General features: G+C 47.1%; 1 protein-coding gene across 1 annotated transcript in view; it reads right to left on the reverse strand.

Moving 5' to 3' along the window:
- The window catches only part of MDGA1 (MAM domain containing glycosylphosphatidylinositol anchor 1), a 137,265-nt gene that overhangs the window by 66,676 nt on the left and 43,442 nt on the right, over nucleotides 1-27,147 (reverse strand). Inside the window, exons 2-8 of the mRNA XM_057370903.1 lie at nucleotides 23,270-23,409; nucleotides 20,371-20,545; nucleotides 15,898-16,094; nucleotides 13,034-13,166; nucleotides 8,157-8,426; nucleotides 7,408-7,737; nucleotides 3,797-4,090 (exon numbers count right to left, since the gene is read on the reverse strand). Of these exons, the coding sequence (XP_057226886.1) occupies nucleotides 3,797-4,090; nucleotides 7,408-7,737; nucleotides 8,157-8,426; nucleotides 13,034-13,166; nucleotides 15,898-16,094; nucleotides 20,371-20,545; nucleotides 23,270-23,409 (1,539 nt within the window). The remainder of the gene's footprint in view (nucleotides 1-3,796; nucleotides 4,091-7,407; nucleotides 7,738-8,156; nucleotides 8,427-13,033; nucleotides 13,167-15,897; nucleotides 16,095-20,370; nucleotides 20,546-23,269; nucleotides 23,410-27,147) is intronic.

Consider the following 27,147-nt stretch of genomic DNA (forward strand, 5'->3'; position numbering starts at 1 on the left):
GCAGGAAAACACGGGAGTGGATGTAYTGAGGATCAGATGGGATGAGGAATGCAGGGCTGAACTGGACTTGGATGGAGCTGTCCAGCAGTTTATGTCATGYTGTCCAGGACTGGCAAGGCATCAGAGCTGACACAAAATTATTCAAGCAGGATAAAGTAAAACGTATCATAAAACACATATCATAAATCCCATAAAACCATTTTCATCATACTGTTTTATGAGGCTTTAACAGAGCAAATGTCATATTCACTGTGGTACTACAATCATCTCAAGGGCTACCTCTAGCAACAGCCAGTTAGAGTCACTACYAACTTTTGTAATTCCTGGAAATTGTTTTGATCAGTCTTTCAGGACACATGGCTAATACCTTTTTTCAATTTGTTCTTATGTACTTGCTAAATTTGTATTCAAGAGCGTCCTTTTCACWAACCCACACCTATACTCTTTTTTTGCTCTTTTCATACATATCAGCACAAATGACACTATTGTGCTCCAAAACTCAGACTACTGCACATTTTCAAGCTCTATGTGTGTTTTACAGGCTTTCACTAGTTCCCCTACACAGGGTGACCCAGCCCTGATTTTAAACCCAACTCTGCAGAGGATTCATTTTTCTGCTCAGATTTTCTCAAGTGAGTACCCAGTCCTTGACAACAGCATCAGTGAGAGTCGTGATATTATTAACAATATTCTGCCACTCTATTAATATTTTTATTTCAAGACTTCAAAGTGTTATGTTTATTATACCCCACAAATCCTTGATGACRTGGGTCAGTTTGATTCCTGCTTTGAAGATACAGGAAAAGATGACAAGAYATTACCAATCCAAGTGGTAGATTCCCAGGAGTTCTGACAAGCCCAATCTCTCACTCTAAACATTAYACAACATTTCTTCATCTTAAACACAGAACTATAAGACTGCAAGGACTTCCATAAACTTATTAATCTTTCAAAGCTTTACACTACAGACCATGAAGTCCAGGCAACAATTCATCCATTCTKTCAGAGAGCTGTCAGATAGACAATTACAGCTCATAAGCTAAAAGAAAAGCAACTTTCTCTTCTTTCTAAACACAAAAAAATGCTAAAAAGTCCAGACACCTTTTCTGACAGCTGACTTGTTCTTTTTGTCTTCTTACTCTCTTTCCACTATTGCAGAGCAGTAGGAAAAGCCTATTTCTGCACTAGTTTGTTACACTACAGCACCATATACATGAGGGTGAAGGGAGAAAACCAAGGGAAAAGGGAAAYACAGAAACAGGTTCTGACATCTAATCAGATCCACTGTATTGATTTTGCAACTTTAGCTTTGGAGCAAATCAGAGAAACAGCCACATTACCATCCAGGATCCGCTGTTCCCCGGAGCGAGGCGGTTCAGGAGGAGCTCCCGGCGCCGCACAAACAGGCCAGCCTGCATGCGCACACACGCGCGCGGCCCATGGATGCACATCCCTCCGGAGCGGCTCTCCAGTGGGATGCGCGGGCTGGGGGACGTGACACCAGCGTTCATCACGGAGGCTGCAGGAGCCACACGATCCCCATTTCCAGCAAGATGAAAATTCCAGAGCAAGGCACCGGACTAATGAGCTGCCCACGATGGAAAGCTGTGTTTCAATTAACCACAGCAGCCCTCGTCGCAGCACCCACATCCTTCCAGCAGCGTGAACAAGGAGATGGATAAACAGAGACTCTGCTGTTTCTGGGTCTATTTTTTGCATGGAGGGAAAGGGAGGAGGCTGTAAAAGGGATGAGGGCAATTCTTGCCCTAGTTTCTTGGCTTGCAGTTTCTTTTTCATATTAAGGGAAGGAGCAATTGACAGCACTGAAACCAAAGCTGCCTGCTGGGGCACAGAACAGGCAATGCCACTGTAAGATCCTTCCACAATTTCCAGGCAGGATGAGACAGCTCAGGCGTACAGTCAGGATGCACCCAGCTTCAACTAAGGACACCTGGAACTGRCTGACAATGAGAGAGAGTGGGCTGGAACATGAACCATGCCACCTTTACTTGAGATCACCATAAAGCATTGCTTGGGCATGGGAAGAGCTTTAGGAAAGGTATATTCAACTATTCTTTACACGGGAGTTCATCACATCTTTGCTTTCTCGAGGGTCAYACCCAAGTCTCTGCCCAGACAGTTTCTGGCTTGCACCTACCACCTTTCTGTGTGGGGAGTCATGTCCTCCCCCTTCAGCCCAGGATTCAGGGCCGTGATCCCCCTCCAGACCACCCAGTCAGACTGAGCTCATCCCAAGCTCGGCACTGCTGCTCCCTCTGCAGGGGCAGTGAGGGTCAAGCGAAGCCCACACGGCTTTCAAACAGTAACACCAAACTCGGGACACCAGCAGGTTGGATGGTTCTTTGCTCCCAAGTGAAATTTTGCCATATATCTCAACACCTCTTGATGTGACCAAGAGCTACCTTCCCTCCATGCCCCTCCAAGCCCCACATGACTGACCCAGCCTGCCTTCCTGAACAGTTCAAACCAAGATGCAYGTTTTCACCCTGCTTAAGGGAAGCTTCTCCCCACACACCTACCTGCATGGAAATCTTCACACATTTCCCTGTCTCATCCTGTAATCTAATCCTGCCATACTCTGAACATAGGTAATTTTAAAAGGGGCTCTTCAAATACTCTAAGTGCCTGCAGGATTTCTCACACCTCTGTTACTGCTGTGCTTCCAGCAGTTCACATCTGTGAGCAGTTTGCGTGCTTGGTTTCAGCCAGGTTGTCTGCTTTGGTCTCACTCCCCGTATTCCTGGGGAGCRAGCCTGGAAGCAGTGTGGCAGCATGTCTAATGAGTGCTGCTGTGCTGTGTCTGGAGGCTCGTCAGTCATAGACCATAGGCAGCATGCCCAGGTGTAAATTAACCTGTGCCCTGCCTGCCCCACACCGCTCAGAGTACTCTGTGAGCATTCAACAATCGCATCATCCTGATGCGAATAGATCTGCAGGGAGACCCACGCCTACAGTCACAGCTCCTTCCAGACAGASGCATTTCACCCAGCTGCCTTCCCCCAGCTGATCTGAAGTCTTGTAAGAGAGAGAGCACAGACTCCTGCACGCCAAAACACACCTCAACAGTGCGGGAGCTGAGCAGGCACTCACTGCTCTGGAGGGAGAAACCACTGCAGGGGAAGCACGGAGATGTCACCCAATGCAGCGTCCCTCCCTCTGCGCTCACCTTTGTGCACACACACTGCCTCCAAGYGGGGCTGGGAGCACCACCCATAGCTGGAATCACCCCACACACCACACCTGCTAAGAATCAGTTTTCTGTTACAGCCTGGTTCCATGAAAACCATTTGGGAGGATACGCTCCTCATTAGGTCTGCCTGGCACTGCTTTTCAGGGAGAATGATTCAGGCATATCCAGGGGTAAGTAAATTGAAGAAAGGGTTGTGGTGTGGAAATGGTCTAAATAACATTCACTTGCTGCCTTCTGACTGCTGGACTTTACAAACTTACTAACATACTCTGAAGGTACTTTACGCACATGTAAAGCACATAAACACACCTCGTAAAGCTGCACTCATCCTCTGACACAGAAATAGAAACCATTGCACAAACACACACACCACCTCTCCCTTCCACTTGCAACATGCTTGCCATCTGGTACCCTGCCCTTAGCCCTGTGTAGCCTGACCAATTAAAGATGAACTGCTCAAAAGTCCCCACACAAAAGAGATGTGTCTGCCCAGCCCAGTAAGAAAGGTCAGCTCTGCTTAGCCCCCAGGCTTGTGTGTAYACARACATTCAGGCAGGCACTCCAGAACMGTAGGGTTCTACTCACACTGCACGTTGAGCTGCACCAGCGCTTCCCGGGGTCTGATGTTAAAGCCATTGTACCTGGCTGTCTGACACTTATAGGTCCCRCTCATTTCTCGGCTCACACTCTCCAGGTGCAGCTTCCCATCGTATGTCTCCATTGTCATTGTCCCTGAAGGCATGGGAGTTTCCTTATCCACCCGGGACCAGATGATGGGTGGCTTTGGCTTTCCTCGAACCTCGCACTGCAGCTCGGCCCTGGAGCCTTCCCGCACGGTGATGGTGGACTGACCCTTAGGGACACTGATTGTTGGTGGCACTAAAACGGAGACAAGAAAGGAGTTATTTTACACTGGGTTTTCAGTAAGTAAGGAATATCCTTCAGATGCTTCTGAGTCAAACGAACAGCCTCAAACTCCAAAGGTTTCCCACTGACACACTGCAACCCCTCTAAAAACACAGTGTCCATGCAATTTATCCTACAGGGTCTGGAGCTGCAAGGTACCACGGAGAATCCCAGCCTTTCCAACAATGGATCCCAGCATCAATGGCAAGTGACAGTTGTATTGGGGCACACTCCAGGCTCCCATCCCTGTTTCCAAAATGTTATCCAGAAGCAAGGATAGCCATCAAGGAACACAAAGGCAAAAGCCTCTTTGACCCATTTCTCAATTTCTGGTCAGTGAATTTCTCAAGTGGAATTGCAGTCTTTTGGCCAAGAAATAGAAGTTATATCTCCCGAGGTATCTAGTCCCCTTATCCAGGTCAGACCAAACCCGAGACTTAAAGGTCATTGCTTGTAGATCCCATCTCCAGCCKTCTCAGAGGTCCAAGATCCCTGTTTGTTCCTAAACCACAGCAAGGAGTCAGCTCTGTGAAGCRTCTTTGCTTATTTTACTTTTATCGSGTATTTTACTTTTATTATCTATTTTGCTTTTATTGGTGAATGCACTGTGAATTTCTCACACCAATAAACCTCTGGCTCATTTGAGAGAGATTGGTCACAGCAATGGTCACTTGCTGAATTCCCAGCAGAATTGCTGCTGAGCTGAGGCTAGAGTTGGAGGCATATAACACTCAAAGAAAGATCCAGCTATCAACTGACAAACTAAACTTTACTGATAAAGCTCAAAAGAAATGCAGTCCAGTGTTTTACAGGGTACAGGGATGTCAGTGGGAAGAGATTTGCTCTTCACATCCCCAACTCCACCAATAACCTAGGAAGGGTATTCTTGTGCTAAACCACATGCAATATTGACAATTTATTTTTGTTAGACTTTCGAGTCAACAGTTCAGCTGAGGTAAATATGGCCRCAATCTTTTCTGAAAGCTCCTTTTTCAGCCTTTCCTGCTGACAGTGGTAACACTTGGATTGACACTTCCATAACTGCAAGGGCCATGCACTTCGTTTCCATTTAAATCAAACTATAGGACTACAGAAGCTGTAACAAGCTGGTCTGACCAACATTAGCTCAATTCAGCTCCRGCAAAGGACAGCGTGCTTCGGTAATTGTGCATGTTACAGCCTGCAGCTCTTTGTGAGCTAATTTAGGATGGATCCAGCCTAATCTCCCTCTGCAGTGACCTCCCTATGCAACAGGGCAGCCACATTTTTAATTTGCAGGTCTCCTGTGGGCTGGGGAATCTCATCACACCCTGTCCTGCACGGTGTGAAGGGAGAGCAGCACTTTCAGTGCTGACGCTGCCGGCAGCCGCTCACCTGGCGAGCAGCAATTTTCTCCACAGGAAAAGCTGTAAATTGCATTTGAAGATTTTTTTTTTAAATTAAAGCTATTTTCTCAGAACTGCTTAGTAGAGACAGCCACTTTGACAAGCTCAGGCTTTGCTCAGTGGGGAAACATGGAGCCACTGCTGCTGTCCTCTTGCTCTGATCCTGTGGTCTGGGGAAAACCTGGTGTTTCATATGGGAATCACATGTCAGCCATGGCTCGTTGCTGTTTGTGGGGATGCTGCATATTGGATAATCTCTGCTGCTGCATGGAGGGCTGCTCCAGCAGGGATGGCTGCTCTCATTCCCTGAGACACAAAATGGTCCCACTGGCCCAGGCTGCCAAAGAGAGTCTTCTAACGCCCCAGGCTGCCCTCCTTCCCTTCCTCATTGGCAGCATCCACATGAGCATATGGGACTCGCTCTCCTCCAGACAGGCACAGGGCAACTTGTCACTGCAGACACCTCCTTTAAGGCACAACTGGCTGGTGCTTGGACCAATACCTGCAGTGACAGACACTGCCAAGCCTCTTGGCGGGGTCATMCAGGGCCTCCCAGCCCTTCACAGCCTCCTGCCCTTGCAGTCTTAAACACATCTGCATTCTGCCGTCTAATGATCTTGGGCAAAAAGGATTGTTCCAGCTGGTAGCAGCCACAGGAGGATGGGAGGGCCAGTTCTGCACCAGGATCATGGAGTTCCCCTGACTTTGTTCCCTGTTGGTATGACAGGGCTGGTGTCAGTTGGCATATGGAGAGGCTCCCACCTTCCACTGTGCCCAGAGAAAGGAAGGMTCATTCTTCAGTGTTTAGTGCCCATGGCATGGTCAGGACTCAATCTCCAGGCTGTTAATGAGCACTGGATGAAGTCCTATTGGGAGCAGGCTGGCCCCAGTGTTTCTGATGGAACAGCACAGGTTCCCAAAGCATCCAAAGCAGTTGCAGCACTTTTTGCTGGCAAGCTGAACTGAGCAGCATCCAGAATCGAGACTGGGATCAGCCTGGCCTATGGATCYAGCACAACCAGGGACTGAGAAGAAACCTTCTGTGAAGGTGCAGGTCAAAATCTATGGGCAGTCRACTCCTGTGAGGAGTCTTCCATCAGATTACTAACCCAGTGCTGCTCTGTGCTGTACCCTCATGGTCCTGGAAAGGCAGCACAAGGACATGGATTTAATGGAGAGCACAGATGGACCCACCACTTCCCCAGAAACAGAAAGACAGTCCTGAGACTCGGTATGTCAGTCCYCAAAGTGACTGACAAACACTGACACATTGGTCCTGTCCTCACCAAGCCATGGGGTGAAGCTTTGACCTGGATTTTAAGGGGGGAGGCATTTTTAACAGTGGGACCCCTACAGAGAGTGCCCAAGACAGACTGCATTTGCAATCCAGTAAACACCAAAACTCTTCACAGAATTTGCCATGACAGATGACACCAGTATCCTGGACACAACTCTGAAAAATGGTACATTCCTCAAAAACAATGCCAAAAAGAAGAAAYAGCAGCTTTCTTTTTCACTTACTCCCTTCCATGCAAAGAGACACTTGAAATTTGCTGAAATACCACCMCTTCTCCCTTCCTTCACAGTGTAGAGGTCTCTTTGAACAATCACACTGTAGAGCTGTCTCTGTGGCTACGACTGGAGTGGATTGTACTTCAGACTTTTCAAAGASAGAAAACATAAAGCGAGATCTTCTAGGTGCATCACACATCTGGCAGAGAAGTTGTAACAATCACCCATCTCCACTCTCAGCCAAGCGCTTGCCTGAGGATGGAAGACCTTTCTCTACTGGCATTCAAGACATKAGTGTGAGGTTCTCAAAAAAAGCCAGAGGCATGGGGATGTGGGGCAGCGAGGGACACCAAACACACCCCTGAGGTCCCCACCTGCCACAGGGTGTCTCACCTGTCTCTGAGGAGATGTTCACCTCCACGCTGAGGTCAGGAATGGGCGCTCCCTGGAAGGTAGCCATGCACAGGTAGGTGCCATAGTCACTGAATCTCAGGTCAATGATCTCCAAGCTGCAGGTCACAGGGGGCAGCTCGGGGTCATTGCGGGTGATGAGYAGCCGGTCTGAGAACCTGGCTGGTTTCCCATTTTTGTACCAGGAATAGACAACCTTCTCCTGGGGGACAGCATCTACATGGCATGAGAGCTTCAAGTCCTGGCCTAACTGGATGGTCTCGCTCTCTTTGATCACATCAGGGGTGATCTGGAATGTGGCATTCTTCATGGCTGAGATGAACAGAAGTGAAAAATGGGTTAGGGATAGAAAAGTATATGGGACAGGAAAGTTATGGGACAGGAATACAGTTCTTTGCTCCTCAGGAAGGCAACATTTCCATGCAAAATCTGCCCAAAGACCTCTCCCACTTTCATTCCCACAAAATGTCCCAATGTCCCAAAATGTTCCCCTCAATCTGGCAGTCTGGGATCGTTCTCCAGTCTAGGATCATGCTCCAGCCCAGGATGAAGCTGCAGGCAGTGCTTGCACAGCCCCAGGTCTGGGAACAGAGAAACTTGCMCAGGCACTTCTCCAGAATATTAATTACTACTAAATATCACATTCGCCCTCAGCTGTACAAGAACAGCCAGGAGGAATGCAATTCCCCTGCTCCCCGAAAACACATGCTCTGGGAAAAACAGCGACTTACACCGCACCAGCAGGTTCACAATCTTCTTTGCCGGGTTGCCCACGTTGTTGATGGCCGTGCAGTTGTAGTAGCCCGAGTCCTCCACACGGATCCTCCAGATGGTGAGGTTGCCTCCCTGCACAAGGCTGTTGGGAGGCATTGGGCCAGGAGAGTGAGACCAAACCACTTCTGGCTGTGGGTCACCGCCCGTCAGAGAGCACTGCATAGTGACGTTGTCACCAGGGTTGACCACCAGTGTCTCATTGACAGACAGCTTCAGAGCAGGTGGGGCTGGAAAAGCACAAAGAGGGACACTTCTGAGCTTGGAAAAGAACCATCCACCTGCCTGTGCACAGCTTCATAGTTTTTATGGTTTGTTCTTGATGATGGCTGGTTTGAGTGGAAACAGCTAGAAGGATCTATGAATGATTACAAATACAAGATGTTTATGAATCTAAAGCATGATCGTTACCACACCTGTAAGTACAAACACTCTGCTCTCTTATGGCCAGGAAACAGTACAGGCAGGGCCTCCCACTACCCCAAAAAACACTCCACCAGCAGTGCTTAGGACTGGGGCACAAAGTAGCTATGGCATTTTATCAATGAGCAGTGCAGGCTCTCTCTGGCTTAGGATGCAGAKGAGAAGAAAAACCTGTTAAACCCACTCTGCACATACAGGGGTGGCAAACAGAAAACATCAGGCAGTGAAAAACCCAAGCCTTGAAGTTTCTTTACTCCTGATGCAAACAGCTGARCCAGGTATCAGGGCAGTGGAAGCCTTTGTAGCCTTGATGGAGGGGTGGAGGGGTGAAGGAGAAAGGATGGGCTCAGAGAAGCCTGCTGGAATCCAACCACTGCTCAAGRCCAGCTAGGATTTAACTCCTCTCATTCAGAGTTTCCATCCTAAGGAGGGAGTTTTAGGGAARGTTTATCATTAAGAAAAGCTATCCTCAGATATCCCATGACATTCCTCTCTATATCTCACACCCCGCTAGACAACTTTAAGAGGCAAAGGCTTTGCCAGGCAGCTAGAGACTGTTTACAGCTTAGTCCTTGCAGCTCAGAGACTGTTATGGAGGACCAGGACCTGTCTACACCATAAAAGACCATGAACAGCAGCTCTGAACCTTCTCTTAATCTCTTTCACCTCCTCAGGTGTCTAATAGGCTTTTCTATACACCTGGGAGCTATCACAATCACAGGGATKCTCTTTCATGTCCAGCTGAGCTGAGACTGATTTGAAGTGTCTAGACAACCTCTCCTTTGAAAGCCCTGGTACCTGTCTTTTTTTTTGTTTTATTTTATTTCTGCACCCTTCTCACTACAGCCCRCTCCAGGAACTAATCCAAAATCCTGCACTTTGTATACTCTATTTCATTCCATGAAAAGTCTTTCAAAGCCTCCACCAGCACCATCACTGGCTCCATCCACACAGAGCTAAGAAAGTAGCAGTCCCCAGCACAAAAGCAGGGAGTATGTTTTAAGTAACAGCCATAATAATGCAAAATAACACATTGTTCCATATTCATGAAGCCTGATTTAACAGCATCATTATTTCTGCCTCTTCTCTCCCTGGACCCTGTGTTAATGAGCTGTGCTGGATTTGTGTTGGATCTCTGAATTACAGCCCATACAAACAAGGCGAGGAGGTATTCTCTCCTCAGCACAAGTGCCATAATTTAGTAGCACCACTACTGCCACACTGGATATTGCTTTGGTGCACTGAATATAATGTCCTCCCTGGCCACTGCACATGCTATTTGTGTCAGAGATGGCCACTTAGGCTAAGGAAGAAGGGGGCTCTTCCAAATGGCTACCTCCACTGGCCATTTTGAGGTCAGTGGTTGGAGCCTTTAAATTTTGGGAGGCCACAGACTGCACTCAGAGTGACTTTGACAGGTCACTTTGAGGAAATCTTATAAACAGTGTGCAAGGGTTAATGCATATGAAATGGTAAAAGAAGGATTTGTACATCCTCACCAAGCTCCAGGTGGTTTCATGAGATATATGAAGCCCCGAAGCTGACACCAAACAGCTGTGTCTGCCCTCTGACACCAAACTGGTCTCAGGTTCACAGCGCACAAACTGACAGATGCAACAGCTTGCCTGGGAATCTCCATGCATCCCTGTCAGAGGCAACCTGAGACCAGCCTAAGTCCACAGAGAAAGTGTCAGAGCCTAGACCAGAGGTCCTGCAGTCTCTTGCAGATTTTGGGTTGATGTGCACCTATCTGGCCCACGCTCACCTTGCCCAGCTGTGGGCAAGGACACGTGTTAAAAGGTGACACGCTGATGCAAGCCCTGCATCAGGGCAGGCTGTGTGCATGCATGGGAGGCAGGGGAACCCCAAACCTGCCACCTGCACAGCTCCAGGCAGCAAGCTCCCGTGATGTGCCCCAAAATGGAGCCCTGGCTGTGGCATCCTGCGTGGGCTACACTCCCCACTCCCACTCCTGTCTGCAGACAGAGGTTAACAGACCGCAGACATTGTTATGCAGGAGATGAATCTCATTTATTTGTAACCTGTGGCAATTCCTTTTGTTCTTGGCTCAGGAAACCTGCTGGCGGATTCTGCCGAGCAGCGAGGGGACCATTAAAAACAAAGAATCGCTTTCAATTCCCTTTGAAGTCCAATTTGCTGCAGTAAAACTGCAGGAGAATTAACCAGCTGGGCTGCTTAGTTTTGCAGAAATTGAGGAARGGGGAAACATCAGGCTGACCCTGCTGGAGCAGGAGATGGCAGCCTGCTGCTGAGCTGGTCCTCCTGCTGCTCTGGAGCCAGGCAAGAGCAGCACAACAGAGGAGGAGCRGGGACATCTGCTTCCCACTAAGGGTGCAGACAAAGAACCCATCCCCTGCTGCAAGGCCCAAGCTGCTGGAGAGAGCTCAGGAGAAGCCCATCTCCTTAGCAGAGATTAAGATCTGCCCTAAGGACACTGAGGAGCCAGCTGAGGAACAGCAAATGAGCTGAGAAGGTTCCTCTGCCTGACTTGACCTGACCCACCAATTCACCTCAAGGTCTGTAGTGCTTGGGACTATAAATATTTAAGTGAGAGAAATTTCCAAGCATCTCAGCACCCTTTGGGCCCTTCTCAGTTGTAAAGGCAAAGGCATCCTGAGCGGAGCTGCTCAGGATTCTGGGCACAGCCCAGCCCAGAGAAGCTGTGAAAGCACAGGTGGAAGGGGGACAGAAAATACCTAGGCAAAAAAAAAGGAGATAATTCAAGAATTTAATTTAAATATTTCCTCATCTATGCACAATATTACCTACAGGGCAAGTARCCCATATAATACTTCATGTTAAATATAGTCATGCTATTTAACACAAGCCCTGCTCACACYGCAATGCCAGCTTCATTTTTACTGCCAACTTTTAATACAATTTGCTAAGAACACATTTTCCATGGCCCCTTTGAGCTTGTAGTGCCAGGCTCCACTGTAACTATGTATAAATATGCATCTATAATTAAAAAACAGGGGGAAAACAACCAACTAGATAGATGTKCTTAAGAAGCTGGTGTAAATTAAGCCATATTGCTGACTTCTCATCAGGTACAACCTGAAAATACATTTCCCCCATTCACTTAGTAAAGGGGCTGGATTGAAACAAAGAGTAGTTTCCCAGTGTTTGGGCTGGCAGGGGAAGTGGACATGAAGAGAAATTTGATTTTCTAACTCTTCAAAGGTAAAGGCACACAGGGAAGAAGAGCGGTATAAGATCCCTTTCTTCATCATGAACAGAAGRTAAGTTTTTAAAGGGAATATTTCAACATTTGCTACAGTCTCATCCTGAGAGAAAGTCAGGTAATAGGGTGAGTTGCTGGAGACATGTTCAGAGATCTTACTACAAAGAGAATACTTTTTTTCTGACATTAGCTATAATTCCCTTTCTTAAGCTCATTATTTTTCTTCTTCCTCCATAAAATGAGGCAACTATTGTTCAGCACCTTGGAACTCAAGGCAGATCAATCAACATAATTTAAACAGTATCAACAATATGCCGTCAACAGTTAACAACATCAAAAAAAGTTCTGTTTTCACTGCACAAAGACGACACAAGGGATGCAAACTGCTTTGTGTTACATTAGAGAGGTGAATAATTCAAACAACTACAATGCCTTTCTCTCTGATCATGGAATACCCCAGGGCTGGAAGCAATTTCCTGACATTTACTTATTATTTGCAAATATTCAACACACATGGGGGCTTTGCAGGTGGAGTTTTTTATTGTGTATGTGGTTTTGGTGTGGTTTCATTTTAATAGATTGCAATCCAGTTATTGCCAGTATTTGATACGTGACACTCAGTTTTCATTCACTTATTGCACATCAAGCAAGTGGCATCAGACTGAATCTGCTGCTCACAACAGGAGGAGCTCTCAAGCATTGCCAGTATGAATGTGAGTCCAAAATRTATTTACTGGGAAAGCACTGAAGAAATATGCTTTCCAGAAACACTGGCACCAGTGGAGCCCGTTACCTGGGAGCTGCTCAGAGCACAGCCTGGAAAACCAGGCTGGAGTCACACATGGATGAATTATTTGTAAGAACTCCTGCAGCATTGCCTTGCTCTAGACTGTATCGAATCTATTTTTAAAGTCACTTAGAATTATAAATAAATAAAACAGTCTATGAATTAGAAAATACGTAGTGCTTCAACACCTACACATAGTCTGTTTTAATGATCTCATGGCAGGCCTGGCCAAGGTAGTGGTTGTATGCAGTGCTGCAAGAAACTAGAGCAGCCCTGGCCACAAGACTTCCACGTGGAGGATCTGTAATCCCAGCAGCCATGAAAATGGGGCTGGGGTGGMCAGAGGGCTGTGTTATCCTCCTGGAGCAGTGATGGTTGTGGAGCAGTGAAGGGTCAGCGGGCACCCTTCATGTCCCCCTTACCTGTGGTGTTTGTGAGCTGGAAGGTGATGGATTTGTCAGGGATACTGCAGACATTGCGGACAGACACCTGGCATGTGTAGCTGGCGTAATCCTGAGGCCGAAGGTTCTTCAGCTTCAGGACTTTGGTTTCACCCTGGGATTTTGGAAAAATAAGCGGCGAGAAGAGACGCAGGTGTACAAAGCACAGATCAGCATTCCAAGTCCATAACCTGTCCCAAACTTTACAAATTATTAGGAGCTCCCATGAAAACCATAGAGAACCATGCAGATTTCAAGCCCCCCAGCTCTATAGAAAGGAAACACAAGATGTTTGCAGTGGTAATTTCACCTCCAGGATTCCTCAAAACACGCAGCAACTGACTGATTTGACCTGAAATCACATCCAAACAGGTCYGGACATAATTTCTCATCAACTACTGCCAGAAATATCTTGTAGAACATGACAAACCTTAAACATCCCAGAACAGACCCTGAGACGTAGGAACCCAAGGGAAGTCACTGGGGACTCAACAYTGCCAAATCAAAGTAAGTCAGAGCAGATTGAGGCATTAATGCTGGCCTAAATACAACAAGTTCAACAGTTAYGCTGTAGGAATCTGCAGTACAGGARGAAAAAAAAACATTCAGAGAAATACTCAAAAACTCCCAAAACTTTCTGATCCCTCTTCTCCAGACTCTAATCTCATTTATGCTGATGTAAATCCAGAGTGACTGCAGAGACTTTGATAGCATTTTCTCATTCTAAGGTAACAAACAAAATCACTGCCTGCACTCCATTAGTTACTGGCTTGTTAGAGAAACAGAATCAAGTTGTTACATTAACGATAGATGTGCTCTGTGGATTTTTATTTATGGAATGCAGAAAGCTCTGAGTTGCATCCTATAGTCTGCACACCCTGCAACTCGTATGTCTTCCCCTGACAGCTTGTTGCTGTTGCTCTCCTTGCGTTTGTCTAAATCTCTTTTGGAGAAACCATTCCATAACTGCCTGCAAGCGTGAGGAGGTGTCAGCATGACAAATCCTCCTGAGGACAATCTCAAGGAACTGGACAATGAGCTCGGGAATGCTAATGTGCAGAGAACAAGGATGTGAAGTGAGTAAATTAGAACAATAAAACCTAGGACACCAACAACCCTAGGAAATTCYGGTCCCCTGAGAATTGTTGCTATGCCACACAAATGATGGCACTTACATGTGCATGTCATCTGCTTACAGGCTCATAGGTATCCTGTTGATTGATTAGTAAATTTAGGTATATGTGTAYAAACCTTCAGTGTAAATAAGTTTTAAAAAGCTTAAACAGTAGAGCTTTCACCTCCTTTTTAATGTAAAAGCCTTTTCAAACCCAACACTGAGGTTCATCTCTAAGACAACACTGCAAACTCCAGCAATGGGTACTTGGTTGAACATTCCAACAAGATATTTCCTTCCAACAGTGTTGCACCAGAGTGTTTTTGTTAACTTCAACTCTTACAGAGCCAAACTTACAGGCTTATGATGGTGTTAAGGTGAGGACTGCAAGGGCATGCCTGTCTGAGCACAGCAGTCCTGACACCCTCTTTCAGAGCTGGGAATGACCCTTCATGTTGGGAGCATTGCCTGACAGGAGCTGCAGCACGCTGGGTCATTTAAACATTAATGCTACAACATGGTGAATTTTTGCCAGATGCCTTATTTAGCTGGAGAAAATATCCCAAGTCCTAAGACATCCCCTCACTAAGCAGTGTCTCCTGTTGATTACACAGAACCTAGTAAAAACTGGAAGAGCCCATGGTGGCTTCCTCTAAGGCCAGGGATGTCCTGGTTGGAAGCCACAGAGCACACAGACAAAGCTGTCTTCAGGGCCAAACAGCAGTGCTGACCTACAGAGCTTCTGCAAATCTGCCACTGAGCTGCAGCTCTCTCCTCCCTCCTCGTCYCCCGGAATATTTCCATTCGGATGCCCATTTCCATGACCTACAGAGACGGCGTGTTTCAATAAAATATGAACATGACTACATTAACTTAAAGGYTGCCTGGGGCATTGCTCAGAAATCAAACTCAGCTTGAATGTGCTCTGGGCCCAGCTTTGGGAATGCAGGAAGGTGCTTGGGATGAAACAGGTGCCCTGGGGACTGCCCTTTCAGCCCTCCCTTCCCACCCATCTCTGCCATGWGCTGCCTAACAGCCCTGTTGGGGGTGATTATCATCTAAAGGACATTCAGAGCCCGAGCTCAGCTTAGGGTAACATGCCCAGGGTGCCCTGCTAAAAGAAAAAATCCCTTCTGTGTCCCATTGCATTGGCAGACTAATTACTGTGAAAAAAGTGGTGTTCTAGGGGCAAATTTGGTTGTGCTGGGCAAGTCCAACACAGATGAGCAAGAGCAGGAGAAACCATGCGGACACCTGGTCACAGGACAACAGTCAGAACTGCCCAGGCAGTTGGGCTTCCCATTACCTGTGGTTATTAGGAAAAGCTCATGGACCCCCCATTCGCTTACACTGCTGAGCAGGAAGCCTTTCCCTAAGATATGGAGCCAGGACACTCAATTAAGAAAAAAAAWTAGTGATGGGAGACAGAGGAAATCCAATTTTAGTCTCAGCAATCCAACAGCTGCATAACCTCATTAGAGGAGCTGTGTCACTGCTCTCAGGGATAGTGACAAAAAGGGGAAGGTCCTCCTAGGCTGTCACGCTCCCTCTTTCTGCTCTGCTCCTCTCGTACCCTGGGAATTTGCCTCTCCAGCCCTTCTGGAGACAGATCTTTGCAGCAGCCTGCACCCTCAGCACCATGATCCATGCAGGAAAGGAAACAGCATCCATAACAGTGCCCTGCATCAGCAAGACACTCAACACAAGCTGGCAGCAGTTTGCTGATTTTCACCTGTGTGTAAAGGGGTTCGTAGATGTCCACACCATTGTCCTGACTGTGAGAAAGTGTCTCRGCTCCCCGTTTCCAGATGAAGCGAGCTGGTGGGTTGGAGTTGACGGTGCAGCGGAGGAAGACAGTCTTCTCCTGGTAGAAGCTGCCACGCACRTCACTGATGGTCTGGTGAACGGTGAGAAGGGGCTCATCTAGATCTGGAAGGGAGGCAAGGAGGGTTGCAGCCCTCGTTAGCAAAGCTTGGTCTGCACGTACAGCCTGCAGAGCAGACGATGCTCCAGGTACCACTGAGGAGAAGGGAAGCTCCACAAATTTCTGCTGATTTACGAGCTCCTCTGAGGGCAGGTAATACAACCAATATCTAAAGGGAACACACAGGAGAAGCCAGAATTCTCCCGCTCACCACACAAAYCTTCAGAGAATAGAAAGCAGCCTCTGGTTTGCAGATCCCCACGTAATCCCCAAACAAACCACCTGCCTGCCGCATGTGTATCAGAGCAGTGGGCTGCCTCACCTTCCACTATGGCACCCCCCTAGAAAAAATCACTAGTCTCCACTTCAGTGAGATCAGAAGGATTCCAAAAAGCTCTGTTCCATCATAATTTCTCCATTTTCCAGTTCCCAAATCCYTCCTGAAATCACGGGGCTAAGCCCATGGCTGTTGAGATGTTCATAAAAATGACGTGACAAACCTTMAAGACAAGGAATGAAAATGAAAAAGATCAGGAATAATATCAAGGAGATGAGATGGAAAGTCAACTGGACAGAGCAAATCTCATGGGGAGYCATGGGAATACGAGATGCAAAACATTGTAATAGGTATGTATAATTTCTCTCTCTTCCTATTAAATACCTTCTGTGTATTTTCTTCAAAGCCTGTCCCTCTTCAGCAACTTTTACTCACTGCAGCTCCATTATCCATCCCCAAACTGACCAGATTCTTTTGTTTTCTCCCTTTACAGAAGATGCTCTTTTCCATTCCCTTATCATACCTGCACCAGGCACACAGCCACTGCAATCAATGGCTATCASTGGCTACACTTGCAAGGACAGAAGCAATAACCCAGCAGGGAGAGGATTTTCTCCATCCACATGGAGCATACTGCCCGCCTAGGGCTGCCCACCTGCTAAAAAGGGATGATTTTCTATGAATTTGCAGMAGGTATCAATGTTTGAACATCAAGRTAGYRTGGGAGAAAYCTYARAGGAGGTGGATCTTTCYCCTCACAGAGYCACTTTGAGACTGAGGTTAAATGTAAAGGTCCATTTTGACAAGAAGTGTCCCTCTAAAGCTGAAATCAGTCTCTCTGTCTTTAAGTGTGTCTTATAAAGCACCTTTTGAGCTCAAGCTGAAGYGAATCTATATTTTCTGGAGCATTATGACCCCATCTTCATCTGCAAGGAAACTGAGGTACTTGTACYCAGTACCCTCTTGCACTGCCAGCGTGGTCCCCTGCACACGCTAATGTGCTCATCACCTCCTGCCCTCCCATGCTGCCTAGTTTTCACAATATTTTATTTTACAGATTTGTAAGTTTGGAGATCTGACTTCCAGAAAGGAGGAGGGAAGCAGGGATGAGTTTCTGCTAGCATGTCATGCAAACAATGTATGCTCTCTGCTGAATCACAAGTGTCAACTTGWGGATTTGCATCTTTTAATGAGCTGTATGCTCAGCAGACAGCARTTGTAATGGGACCTAAAATTTGTCTGCTTGACCACAGCTCAGAGATATGAGTGGAGCCATTAATGGAATAATGACAAGACACAAAAGATATCCCAAGAGAAAAAAAATCCCCAACAACCAAARAACACTCAYGGCTGAAGAAAAACATATGCAGATGGGAAAAAAAAGGCTCCTCTCCATACAGTGCTGTCTCCATGTGACCATAGGGTGACTGAACTTCACATCAAATTATTTTGGACCAGAACCCTGAGCACAGTCTCTCCTCTTTTCCTCCTTCTTTGTCCTTAACTCTCCTTTATTTGTTCAAACTTCACATAAGTGACTCTGCAGCTGCCATCCTTCTGAGACTCAGTTTCTCAGCAGGTAAAACACTTCCCTTACTAACCAAAGCAGCTCACCATTCCAGTCTCCCGGCTCCCARCTACTCCCCACACAGAAAACAACACCTTCTCTTTGGTTTCTAAAACTTTCCTCTTTTGAATCCTTCAGCTTCCTTTCATAGCAGTCAGCTCTAGGTCTAGTCCTCACGAGACAAGCTAAAATAAGACCTACGACAATATCCATGTCCTTGATGTACGAGTAATGCCACTGATGTCAGTGAGCTGCTCAAATGATAAATCTGGCCCAAGGCTGCTCATGAAGATGATCACATGGRATGTTTCACACACAATAAAARCTTGTAAACATTCATTCTTTCTTTYTCTTTACTCCTCTCTCTCCCACATGGAAATACTCTGAACAGCAGCATCTAACCAATAATTTAAAGCCTCACTGATGCCCACTTGGGGCAAGAGAGTATCTTGCTACACAGGTTAGTATTTCCAATTTAATATCCTCTTGGCACCAAAGATGCTCTCTGTGCATCTCTGTCGAATATTCAAACTACGACTGAGGACTAGCAGCAGCTGCCAAGGACACCAGGGTACACATAAGGGGGATTACTTACCTCTAACTACAAAATGGGATGCAGGAAAAGAAGGGGGTTGTTTTCTGGTTCATTCAGCTGAAGGTTGCCTGGCTGAGCGTTCAACAAAACCTGTGGCTTTTCCCATGTGTTCCCTTGTACCTACTGCAAACACTAGCAGAAAAGTCTCTCCTCCCCAAAAACCAAGTGAGCAGAACAGAGGTGCAGGACCAAGTCCATCTGCAGAGTAGATGTTAGTATGAGAAAGCCCTTGGCCACCCCATTAGCCCCACAGTTCTACAGGTCAGAGCTGCATGAGGGACCACGGGACACTACATCACTCTAGCTCCAGCCTGCACCACGGGAGCACCCTCAGTGCTTGAAGAGATTCACAGCACAGCCCTGTTCCTAGAGCCATAGGAGTCACACTGAGGCTCGAGAAAAACAATTCCCTTTGCAATGGAGCGTTATCACACGCCTCCAYCACATGTAGGAGAAGTAACAGGCAGAGAAGCCAAGCAGGCCTAGGGTGGGTGCCAGAGCTTCTCTAAACAAAAGGATGCATTGCCAACAAAAAAAACACTCATCCTATCCACAGTGGCTGCTGCTGGAGCAATCTATTTCCACAGCCTAGCCAGGATGGTGCCTACAGAACACTACTCCAATAAAGGGTAGGGCAAAGAAGGAGCAGGGATTGGAGCTGCTCTCAGTCACATAATATGACTGTGGATCATGAACCTGCCAAAAGCTAAGGATGCTCAAGTCTGTGGCAAATTTTGTGAGAGTCACATCACAGCATGGCTGGACAGCAGGACTAAAAGGAAGCAGTCAGGCAGCAGTTGCTGTCAGCAAAAAGATCTGCTCAGACYCCAGTCATGTACTGGAGTTTTGATGCCTGGAGTTTGTTCCGCTGACAGATAACCACAGTGCCCCTCAGCTCAGAAGGAAGGACCTTCTTGCTAGAAGGAGTGTAGGAATAGCTCATGACAGGTTCAGGGACAGTTTCAGCTGCTTTATCATACTTCACAACTTTTTAGCATCAACCTCTTGCCTTCTCAGAAAATATGAGTAAGGAGAGGGTTTTGGTGTTAATTGGCCTGGAGAAAACTGGAATAGTGGATGGTCAAGGACAATATAATGGTAATCTTCTCCAAGAAAACAAATCTCAAGTTGCCTAGACATTAAATCTTGGATTTCTCCCATATGGGCCTTCCAGCATAAGTTTAATTTYCCCCCTTTTTGACCACAGCAGCCCAAGAATAAAAATTAAGCTCAAGAAAAAAACATTAAGAGAAACCCTCATAACTTGAAGCCCAACGTAGAAAACTACTAGCAGCTTCTTCAGGACCTAAGAAGGAGGGGCACTGTGACCAGCCAGAGAAATGCTGAGTCACCTTCACATTCACCCTTTCAGAGCTCAGCCTCCTCAGCATTCCAGAGTCTTTGGCTCTGTTTCCACCATGCTATGGAAGCAGCAGTGATGGGAGCAGAGCACTGGTTTCAGCAGCACCCCCAATACCTGGGGCACTACCAACTTCAAGAAACATTGCTTGCTTCAAGCACTGTCAGCTTCAAAATGAAGACCAAGAAAGCAGAAGCCACCCACAGTGCCACATCCCAGACAAGAGCTAGGGAGCCCTGTCAGTGACAGACATCACGGCACCTGGAAAAGAATGACTCRCAAGGACAGCAGAGCTCTACTTATCAGGAATGGATCTAATCTCCTAGGAAAAAAAAAAGACCCTGGGGACACCACGCCAGTCCCTCTGCTCCCGAATCCTGTGCACGTGGTCCTAGGGCAATGCAGCTCCCTCTGGCCCCGCAGCGAGGCAGAGACATGCAGTAGAACTGTGGGAAGGTCTGGGTTGCCGCTAAACGACTTACACTGCACATCTACTCGGATGGACTTGATGGCAGGGACCCCAACCCCATTTTCTGCTTTACAGTAATAGCGGCCCCCCTGCAGCCTTTGGATCTTCTCAATCCGAAGGGTCTCGTTAAGCACTGACGTCTCTTGGAATTTGTCCGACGCGCTGCCAGCAGTTTTGGTCCATCTCACCTGCATGAGGGGAGCAAGAAAAATTAAATCAGGGACACAAAATAGAGATCCCAAGATTCAGCAGAGCTCTTCCCTTTCCTCCTTAGCTCTTTCCATAAAGAGGTTCTGCAGCACTGCCAGASTTACCAAAGTTCAACTACTGATCTCAGTATGTCTCAGCAGGCTCAGCTGCTGATTCTGCTCCATCACCAATCCCCATGCCCAAGAGTACAGGACAACCCCTCAGCTCACCCATACACACATGGCATATTTACCACTCCTGCTCTGATCCTGCAAACCCAGCAGCTTGCTCAGTTTTATGCCATCATCTGCACAGCACAGGACTTTCAGAATCCAGCCTTGAGACCCCATGTRGCTGGTAGGCCATGACACTACAGCAGACATCAGCTCACAGCTACGAAGCTTTTACTGCAGTCCACACTCATCTTTTCCTGAACAGCAAGGCTATTCCTGCTTTTTGCTTTTCTATGAGTGAGAAAATGCAGTTGCTATCTGACTCTTGCCCTTTTCCCACTGGGAGCCCCTGCGTATTTTATTTTTGTAAGTCATCCTTTTGCAGTACACAAGCTTTTCCTCTRTTTTTAAAGATACAGAAAAAGAAAAGAATCCCTTCAGATTTCAAAACATCTTTTCACTTCTTTGTCCTTGTATGTCTTAAGATCCTGGCTTGCAGGGGCAATGGAGCTGCGTGATATTTCACGGTGAATGGTGGCAAGAAGACAGCAATGTCCAAGACTGAAGAGTTACTCTACAGTGGAATGAGGTACAGCCCTCACAGGGGCAGTACTAACTCCCCCTTGTTTTATGCACTCCAGATAATGAAAGAGAAAGACAGCTTTTCCCTGCCCATTGGTTTTCTACATCTGCAGCCTCCCTTCCAAAGCCTGGTGACTGCCAGCCTCCTACTCTGGTGACAATTTAGACTGGGACTGAGAGCCAGCAAGATCAGCCAGCAGAAAGAAGAGAGACTTTCATTCAGCATTAGCCATAGACTATATGGACCAAATACCTCAACCACTGCCAGACTTTGCCTAAAGCTCACTGCCATCACCTCATTGATGCTGGTGCTCCAGAAAGAGCAGGYGTGTCTATATCCCACTCCCAGAGCATCAGGCTGAGCAGATTTTGGGAACTAATGACCATAGATTTATTCAGCCTCTGTTTATGAAATTGTCAGAGGGTCCCAAGACTCTCAGAGTCTCCTGTTTGGAAGGACACTTCAGCCAGCTTTTTAATCTTTTCAATCACCATCTCATTTAAGTATTTTGGCTACATTTTCATGCTTTAATGACTGGCTGATAGAAGAGAGAAAGAGAAGATTAAACAAAGGTTAGGATAAGAGCTTAGCTGGGGAAGAAATCAATCCATTAGGAGGCAAGGCAGAAGCAGGATGCATGCCACATTTTATGTGTGCAGGTTCCAATCTCCCCGGTCACACCTCATTCCAAGCTTGGGAGTCTCCTGTCTGAGCAACAACAAGCCTGAGTGTTGCCCACTAGCATGCTGTGGGCAGAGCTCCAGAAATCTCTCTAGCTACTCAGGCTCAAATCCCTACAACCTCCCAGGACCCCTCCACATATTCAGCAACCTTAGGCAGGGCCAGTGCTACTATATTCCTCATTTCTGATGCACACAGGTATCATTTGCCTATTACTGTCACAAGCCTAGGCTGGTTATTTTTGCTGGCTTGGCTCAGGTAATTTTCTTTTTATTGTTTTCAGGATATTCTCTTGATGGAAAAATCATTTCAAWTCCTCACCTTTGTCATCACCTCTTCACCAAGAGGCTCCTCACAAGCAAGTCCACAGAGGCATTGACTGGCATAAACAGATGCATGGCTTCTCACCACAAATATCTTTGGCAGGATTGAGGAAGGGGGCTAAGCCATATCAGATGTGGCTCCCTTGAATGTATTCTGATACATCCAGCCTTGCACTGAGCACCAGATGCCACTGTCCCAGAGCTGGCAGACCCATGCTCTGGTCCARTATYTCTATGGACACATCTGCACTAACAYTGAAGTTGTGTATCTGTGTATTCRTTGAACATCTGAAGGGAGCTGAGGAGGCTGCATGGGGCTTGAGGCTGTGCAAGCCTCTGGACACCCCGGGCAAGGACTGCAACCATTAGGTAAGCTCAGCTTTGTACCTCCCCACTGGACCGTGTCTGACCACAGCATCGATGTGTCCAGGGCTGCAAGTCTGAATCTGCCTCTGCTTGGTGGCCATAAAGCAATGGACAACAGCCTCTGCACAGGGCACAGTAAAATGCACTGCCAACAGCTCCCGAAACTCCCCCAAGCAGCATCCCCTTGGCTGTACTTCCAGAGAAGCTGAGAGGCTGATGGAYCATAAAGGACCTACTACTACAGCCAGCACACGTGGGAAGCTTTTTCTAGGCTGTTCCTACTTGGCAGTGAGAGTGTTAAAGATTTGAAGGTGCACTGTATAATGAAATCAGTCTGCTCTTTCATTTTYTGGAGGGACTTCACATAGTGAAGACAAGTAGAAGGTCTTAGTAAGCTTCCGCAAAGCTTTGGGGACCTGTTTTCCATGAWAGTGAGCTGAAATGCTTTGTAGCTTCACAAGCGAGTGTTTGCACAAYGGGGCATCCCTGCCTGGCTCCATCATGCAGGAGAAAGCTGGACACCCCACTGCCCACAATTCTCCTCTACGTGGACACTACAAGTGCCATGGGAAGCAACGGGCAAGACTGAAAGCTCACCTGTGGCCGGGGGTGTCCCGTGACCAGACACTGCAGGACCAGCGTGTCCCCCTCCCGAATTGTGTAAACGCGCTCACTGATGTTGTCTTCCTTCACCACGCACGCCTGCCCAGCATGGATGATTTGGGCCTGAGCAGGAGCTGTGGAGGGGAAAAAAGAGGTAAAGAGAGAAAGGAGCAGTACCCCATCTCCTAATGCTGCCCAGGGAGGCTTCTCCCACCTCTTAAGCCACAAAGGAGAAGAGCCAGACACTTCTGGGAATGAGTCACAGAGGTCTTAGGAGATATAATATGGAGCAATATTCCCCATTTCCTGGGTGACTGATATCAACTACTATTTAAAAATCTTTGGTCTGGTTGGGATGAGCAGCTCTAGACAGTGAGAAGCAGAATATGGAGTGTTTTTGGGGTGGACCCTCCTGCACCAGTTGAGACTAAAAATTTCCTGCTGTTGTCTCTCCCAGAGAGGAGTATTTGCAAGCAGCTATAGCAGGGACCTGGTCAAACTGGAACTGCTCTATGCCTGTCTAAAATAATCCTGATTACTATGATTTACCTTGCAGGGGGCTGGGATAACTACCAAGCAGTCAGAAAGGGCCCTGAAGCTCTGTACAGCTATTAACACACATCCCTAGAACAGGCAGAGCATACACTGCAGGAAAAACAAGTCTTTCCCGTACTAAATAGCAGCCTGTCTCAGCCCTGAGCCAGAGGGAACAGCCTCTGCAGGACCAGAGGTCCCCATAATCTCTAGAAATTTCTCCATCTATGGCTCCAAATTACTGCCAGTCTGGCCAGGAAAATGAGTGAAGACCAGYGCAGTGGAAAAGTACACAGAAAGAAATTTCCCAAAACAATGTTAAAAAATTCCATGACCCCAAACAGCACCCATATCCCCACTGCAGCCCTGATAAGCAGCAGGAAGAGACAAGCTCTCACAGAACAGGATTTTATAAAGAAAAAAGCCTCAGCTCTGAAGTTCTGTGCAAACAGCCCTTGGCTCCCTACTCCAAAGGGTTTGTGTGATCAGAGAAGTGGCTGAGATGCATTGAAGGTGACTGCACAGCCCAACAGGACACCTGAGCTTGTTTGAGGGGGAAACTCCCGTTGCACTTCAAGAAATACAGAAACCCACAAATGTGTCTAAGAGTTGGTATCTCACTGACAGTCCCCTGGGATACTTACCCAGCTTGCTAGAATGCTTTCAGGTGATTCTGGCATCACWGCTCTAGATCCCATTAGTGGAATATAACAAAAATGCACAAACCACTGAGGAGATGATCAAAGGGTTTAAAGCAATGGCCTCAGAGAGTCTTCTGAAGCAAGAATAAATTTTGCACAACSTGTTAAAGCTGAACCAAGCACCCACTTTTTCCTCAAGGTTAGCTCAGCTTCGAAGACTACTTTTCTAAAAATAATTTTCATTCATTTGGCATGACCAAAATGCTCTAGACCMAATCACCAGGGCAAGAGAAGCGCTCAGATTTTTGCTTGCTTAATCCACCAGCAGTACCAACCTGGGGCAGGCKGGGCTCAGGCAGTGGAGAAGATCTGCCTTTGAGATCGGCCTTTATAAACCCGTGTCACCACAATGCACTGACCAAGCAGCAGGGACATGAGAGGGGACACAGGGCTGGTGAGAAATAACTGCTCTTGCTGCACCTTACAGCCTGCCACGGCCACCCAACACCCAGGCAGCACTGCACATACAGCAAGCTGCYCTCTTTTTTCATCTCTTCTGTCTTTCCAGCATGCTGGTACTTTGTTAAAATGATTATTACTGTCCAAACAGAAGCAACATGTGTATTTGAATAATATGATGGCACAAATATGGACAAATCCCTCAGCTTCTCCCATCTTCCCCTTCTGCAGGCCTGCTGAGACGCCTTCCATCACTCAGGCATCATGGAATGCCAAAAGTGACTGCTGAGACTTCACTGCCACAGCTGAGCAGATGAGACACGTTCCCCTGCCTGGGTGGCAGAGARTCTCGTTGAACCCAGGAGAAAGCACAAACCTAGATGTGTGCTTTCACACATCTGTGTGTTCATATGCATGTACATGTATGGACGCACATACAGATATGTAAATACATTAATGAAAATAAGATTTATCAGGAAAAGACTTGGAATGCTTATCAGGAATGCTTGTCAAGCCAACAGTTCAAAGGATGGATTCAGAAGCCTAAGTAACTTTTACTAACCCACCTTAATCAAAATGACAGCCTCTTGGCTGTTTCAGACCTCAGATCAGTCTTCTGCAGATCAGCCATAACATCTCTAGCCCCACATGTAGTGCAGAACACCACTTACAGGGCTGAGACCCGGGATGTGATGCTGATGAATCCTGCTGAATTAAACAGAGACTCTGTCCCTTCCCATCTTATGCCACATTCCCTCCATCCCCAAGCTGTGCTGCCTGCATTTCTGCAGGAGCCCGGCACCCTCAAGCAGCAAAGCTCTGGTAACCTCTGTTCACAGCCTCTGGGCTGCATTTGCCAGCTGGTGGCTCTATTCTCCCTTTGCAAACATGACCTTGCTGTAAAAACTGATTTCCAGACACCCCATGCAGAATCAGAATATTTATCTGCAGCTCTAGCTCCCAGTTAAATTCTGCTCTTAAGCTTCTCTGCTGCACCCCACATGCATTGCAACTTTCACTCTTCCCTCTGTCTATCCCACTTCCCATTATCTCACCTGTGTTGTGCAACCCTTTTCTAACACTTGTCCAAAGGCATTTCCACACTGGGAACTTCCACAGTAAAATCATTAGGTAGAGTGGTATAGGATTACAACACTTTTGTGCAACTATTTTGTTGCCAAAATGCCTTGTGGTAATTTGCTGGTGAATCTCTGAGTTTGAGAGAAACATTATTTAAACTAATCCTTATGTGGCACTAGACTACAACAAATGACAGCCCTCGGGATAAGCCCTAGGGCCATAATTTTGTCTTCTTCTCCCAAATTCTCCCTGGATACACTGAGCTGTAACAAAACTTACAAGCAAGGGTATACACATCCAGCTCTGTTCACAGGTGTCTGAACTTGCTTTGTCACCATCGCTAACACCTTTCAGATAAATCACTGGGAARGGACATCACTTGAAGGGAATCCCCACTGCTTAAGCTGTAACATCTCTCTGGCAGTAAGAGCACCAAGTCCTCAGCAGAACAACCACCATTTTTTCACATCTTAAACCCCACATGAACCCAGATCTCTCAAAAGGAAAGCTTGGGGTTGATCTGGAAAGGAAAGCACCCAGGTAGATGGCACAGGAGCCCGAGACACTCCGCCTCTGGTTTGCTTACACCATCAGCAGGTGGGGGCTGAGCAATGAATCAGCCCAGCTCTTTGGGGACTGCTTTAAATCACAAGATGAGACTCAGGAAGGTCTCTGTTCCAAGCTCAGCCTGCCACAGCACTCAAAGGCTGAGAAAGTCACCTCATGCTGTATTACAGATGGGCAGAGAGACTGCAACGATTAATTGCGCTTTTAATGTGCTTGAGSAGAAAGAATACATTATTGTTTGACATCATCCCAGGTCTCCTGGAGGATTTCAGCATGCAGACAGTTTGGACATTGCCAGCACAACAGGATGGCAGGACCATGCCTGTCAGAGTAACAGCTTCACAGAAAGCTATCCAGAAGGAAAGAAAGGCTGGAGATGAAGGAGTTACCTCAGCCATTCTCAGCAGTGCTCCACACAAAACTCTCACACAGAGACAACCTTCCCTGCTGAGTCCTTCTGGGGCAGAATCTCTGACCTCAGGCTAGCAAAACCCAAAACAGAGSTCTAAGGAAGACCTCTGATGGCTTCTGTGGGGGAAGATGGGACAGATTGTTCTCCTCCATTTTTTCCCCAGAATTCTGAGGGACAGA

Source organism: Malurus melanocephalus, unplaced genomic scaffold (assembly GCF_030028575.1).
Source record: "Malurus melanocephalus ecotype Western Australia unplaced genomic scaffold, MMel_1.1 scaffold_5, whole genome shotgun sequence".
Taxonomy (NCBI): domain Eukaryota; kingdom Metazoa; phylum Chordata; class Aves; order Passeriformes; family Maluridae; genus Malurus; species Malurus melanocephalus.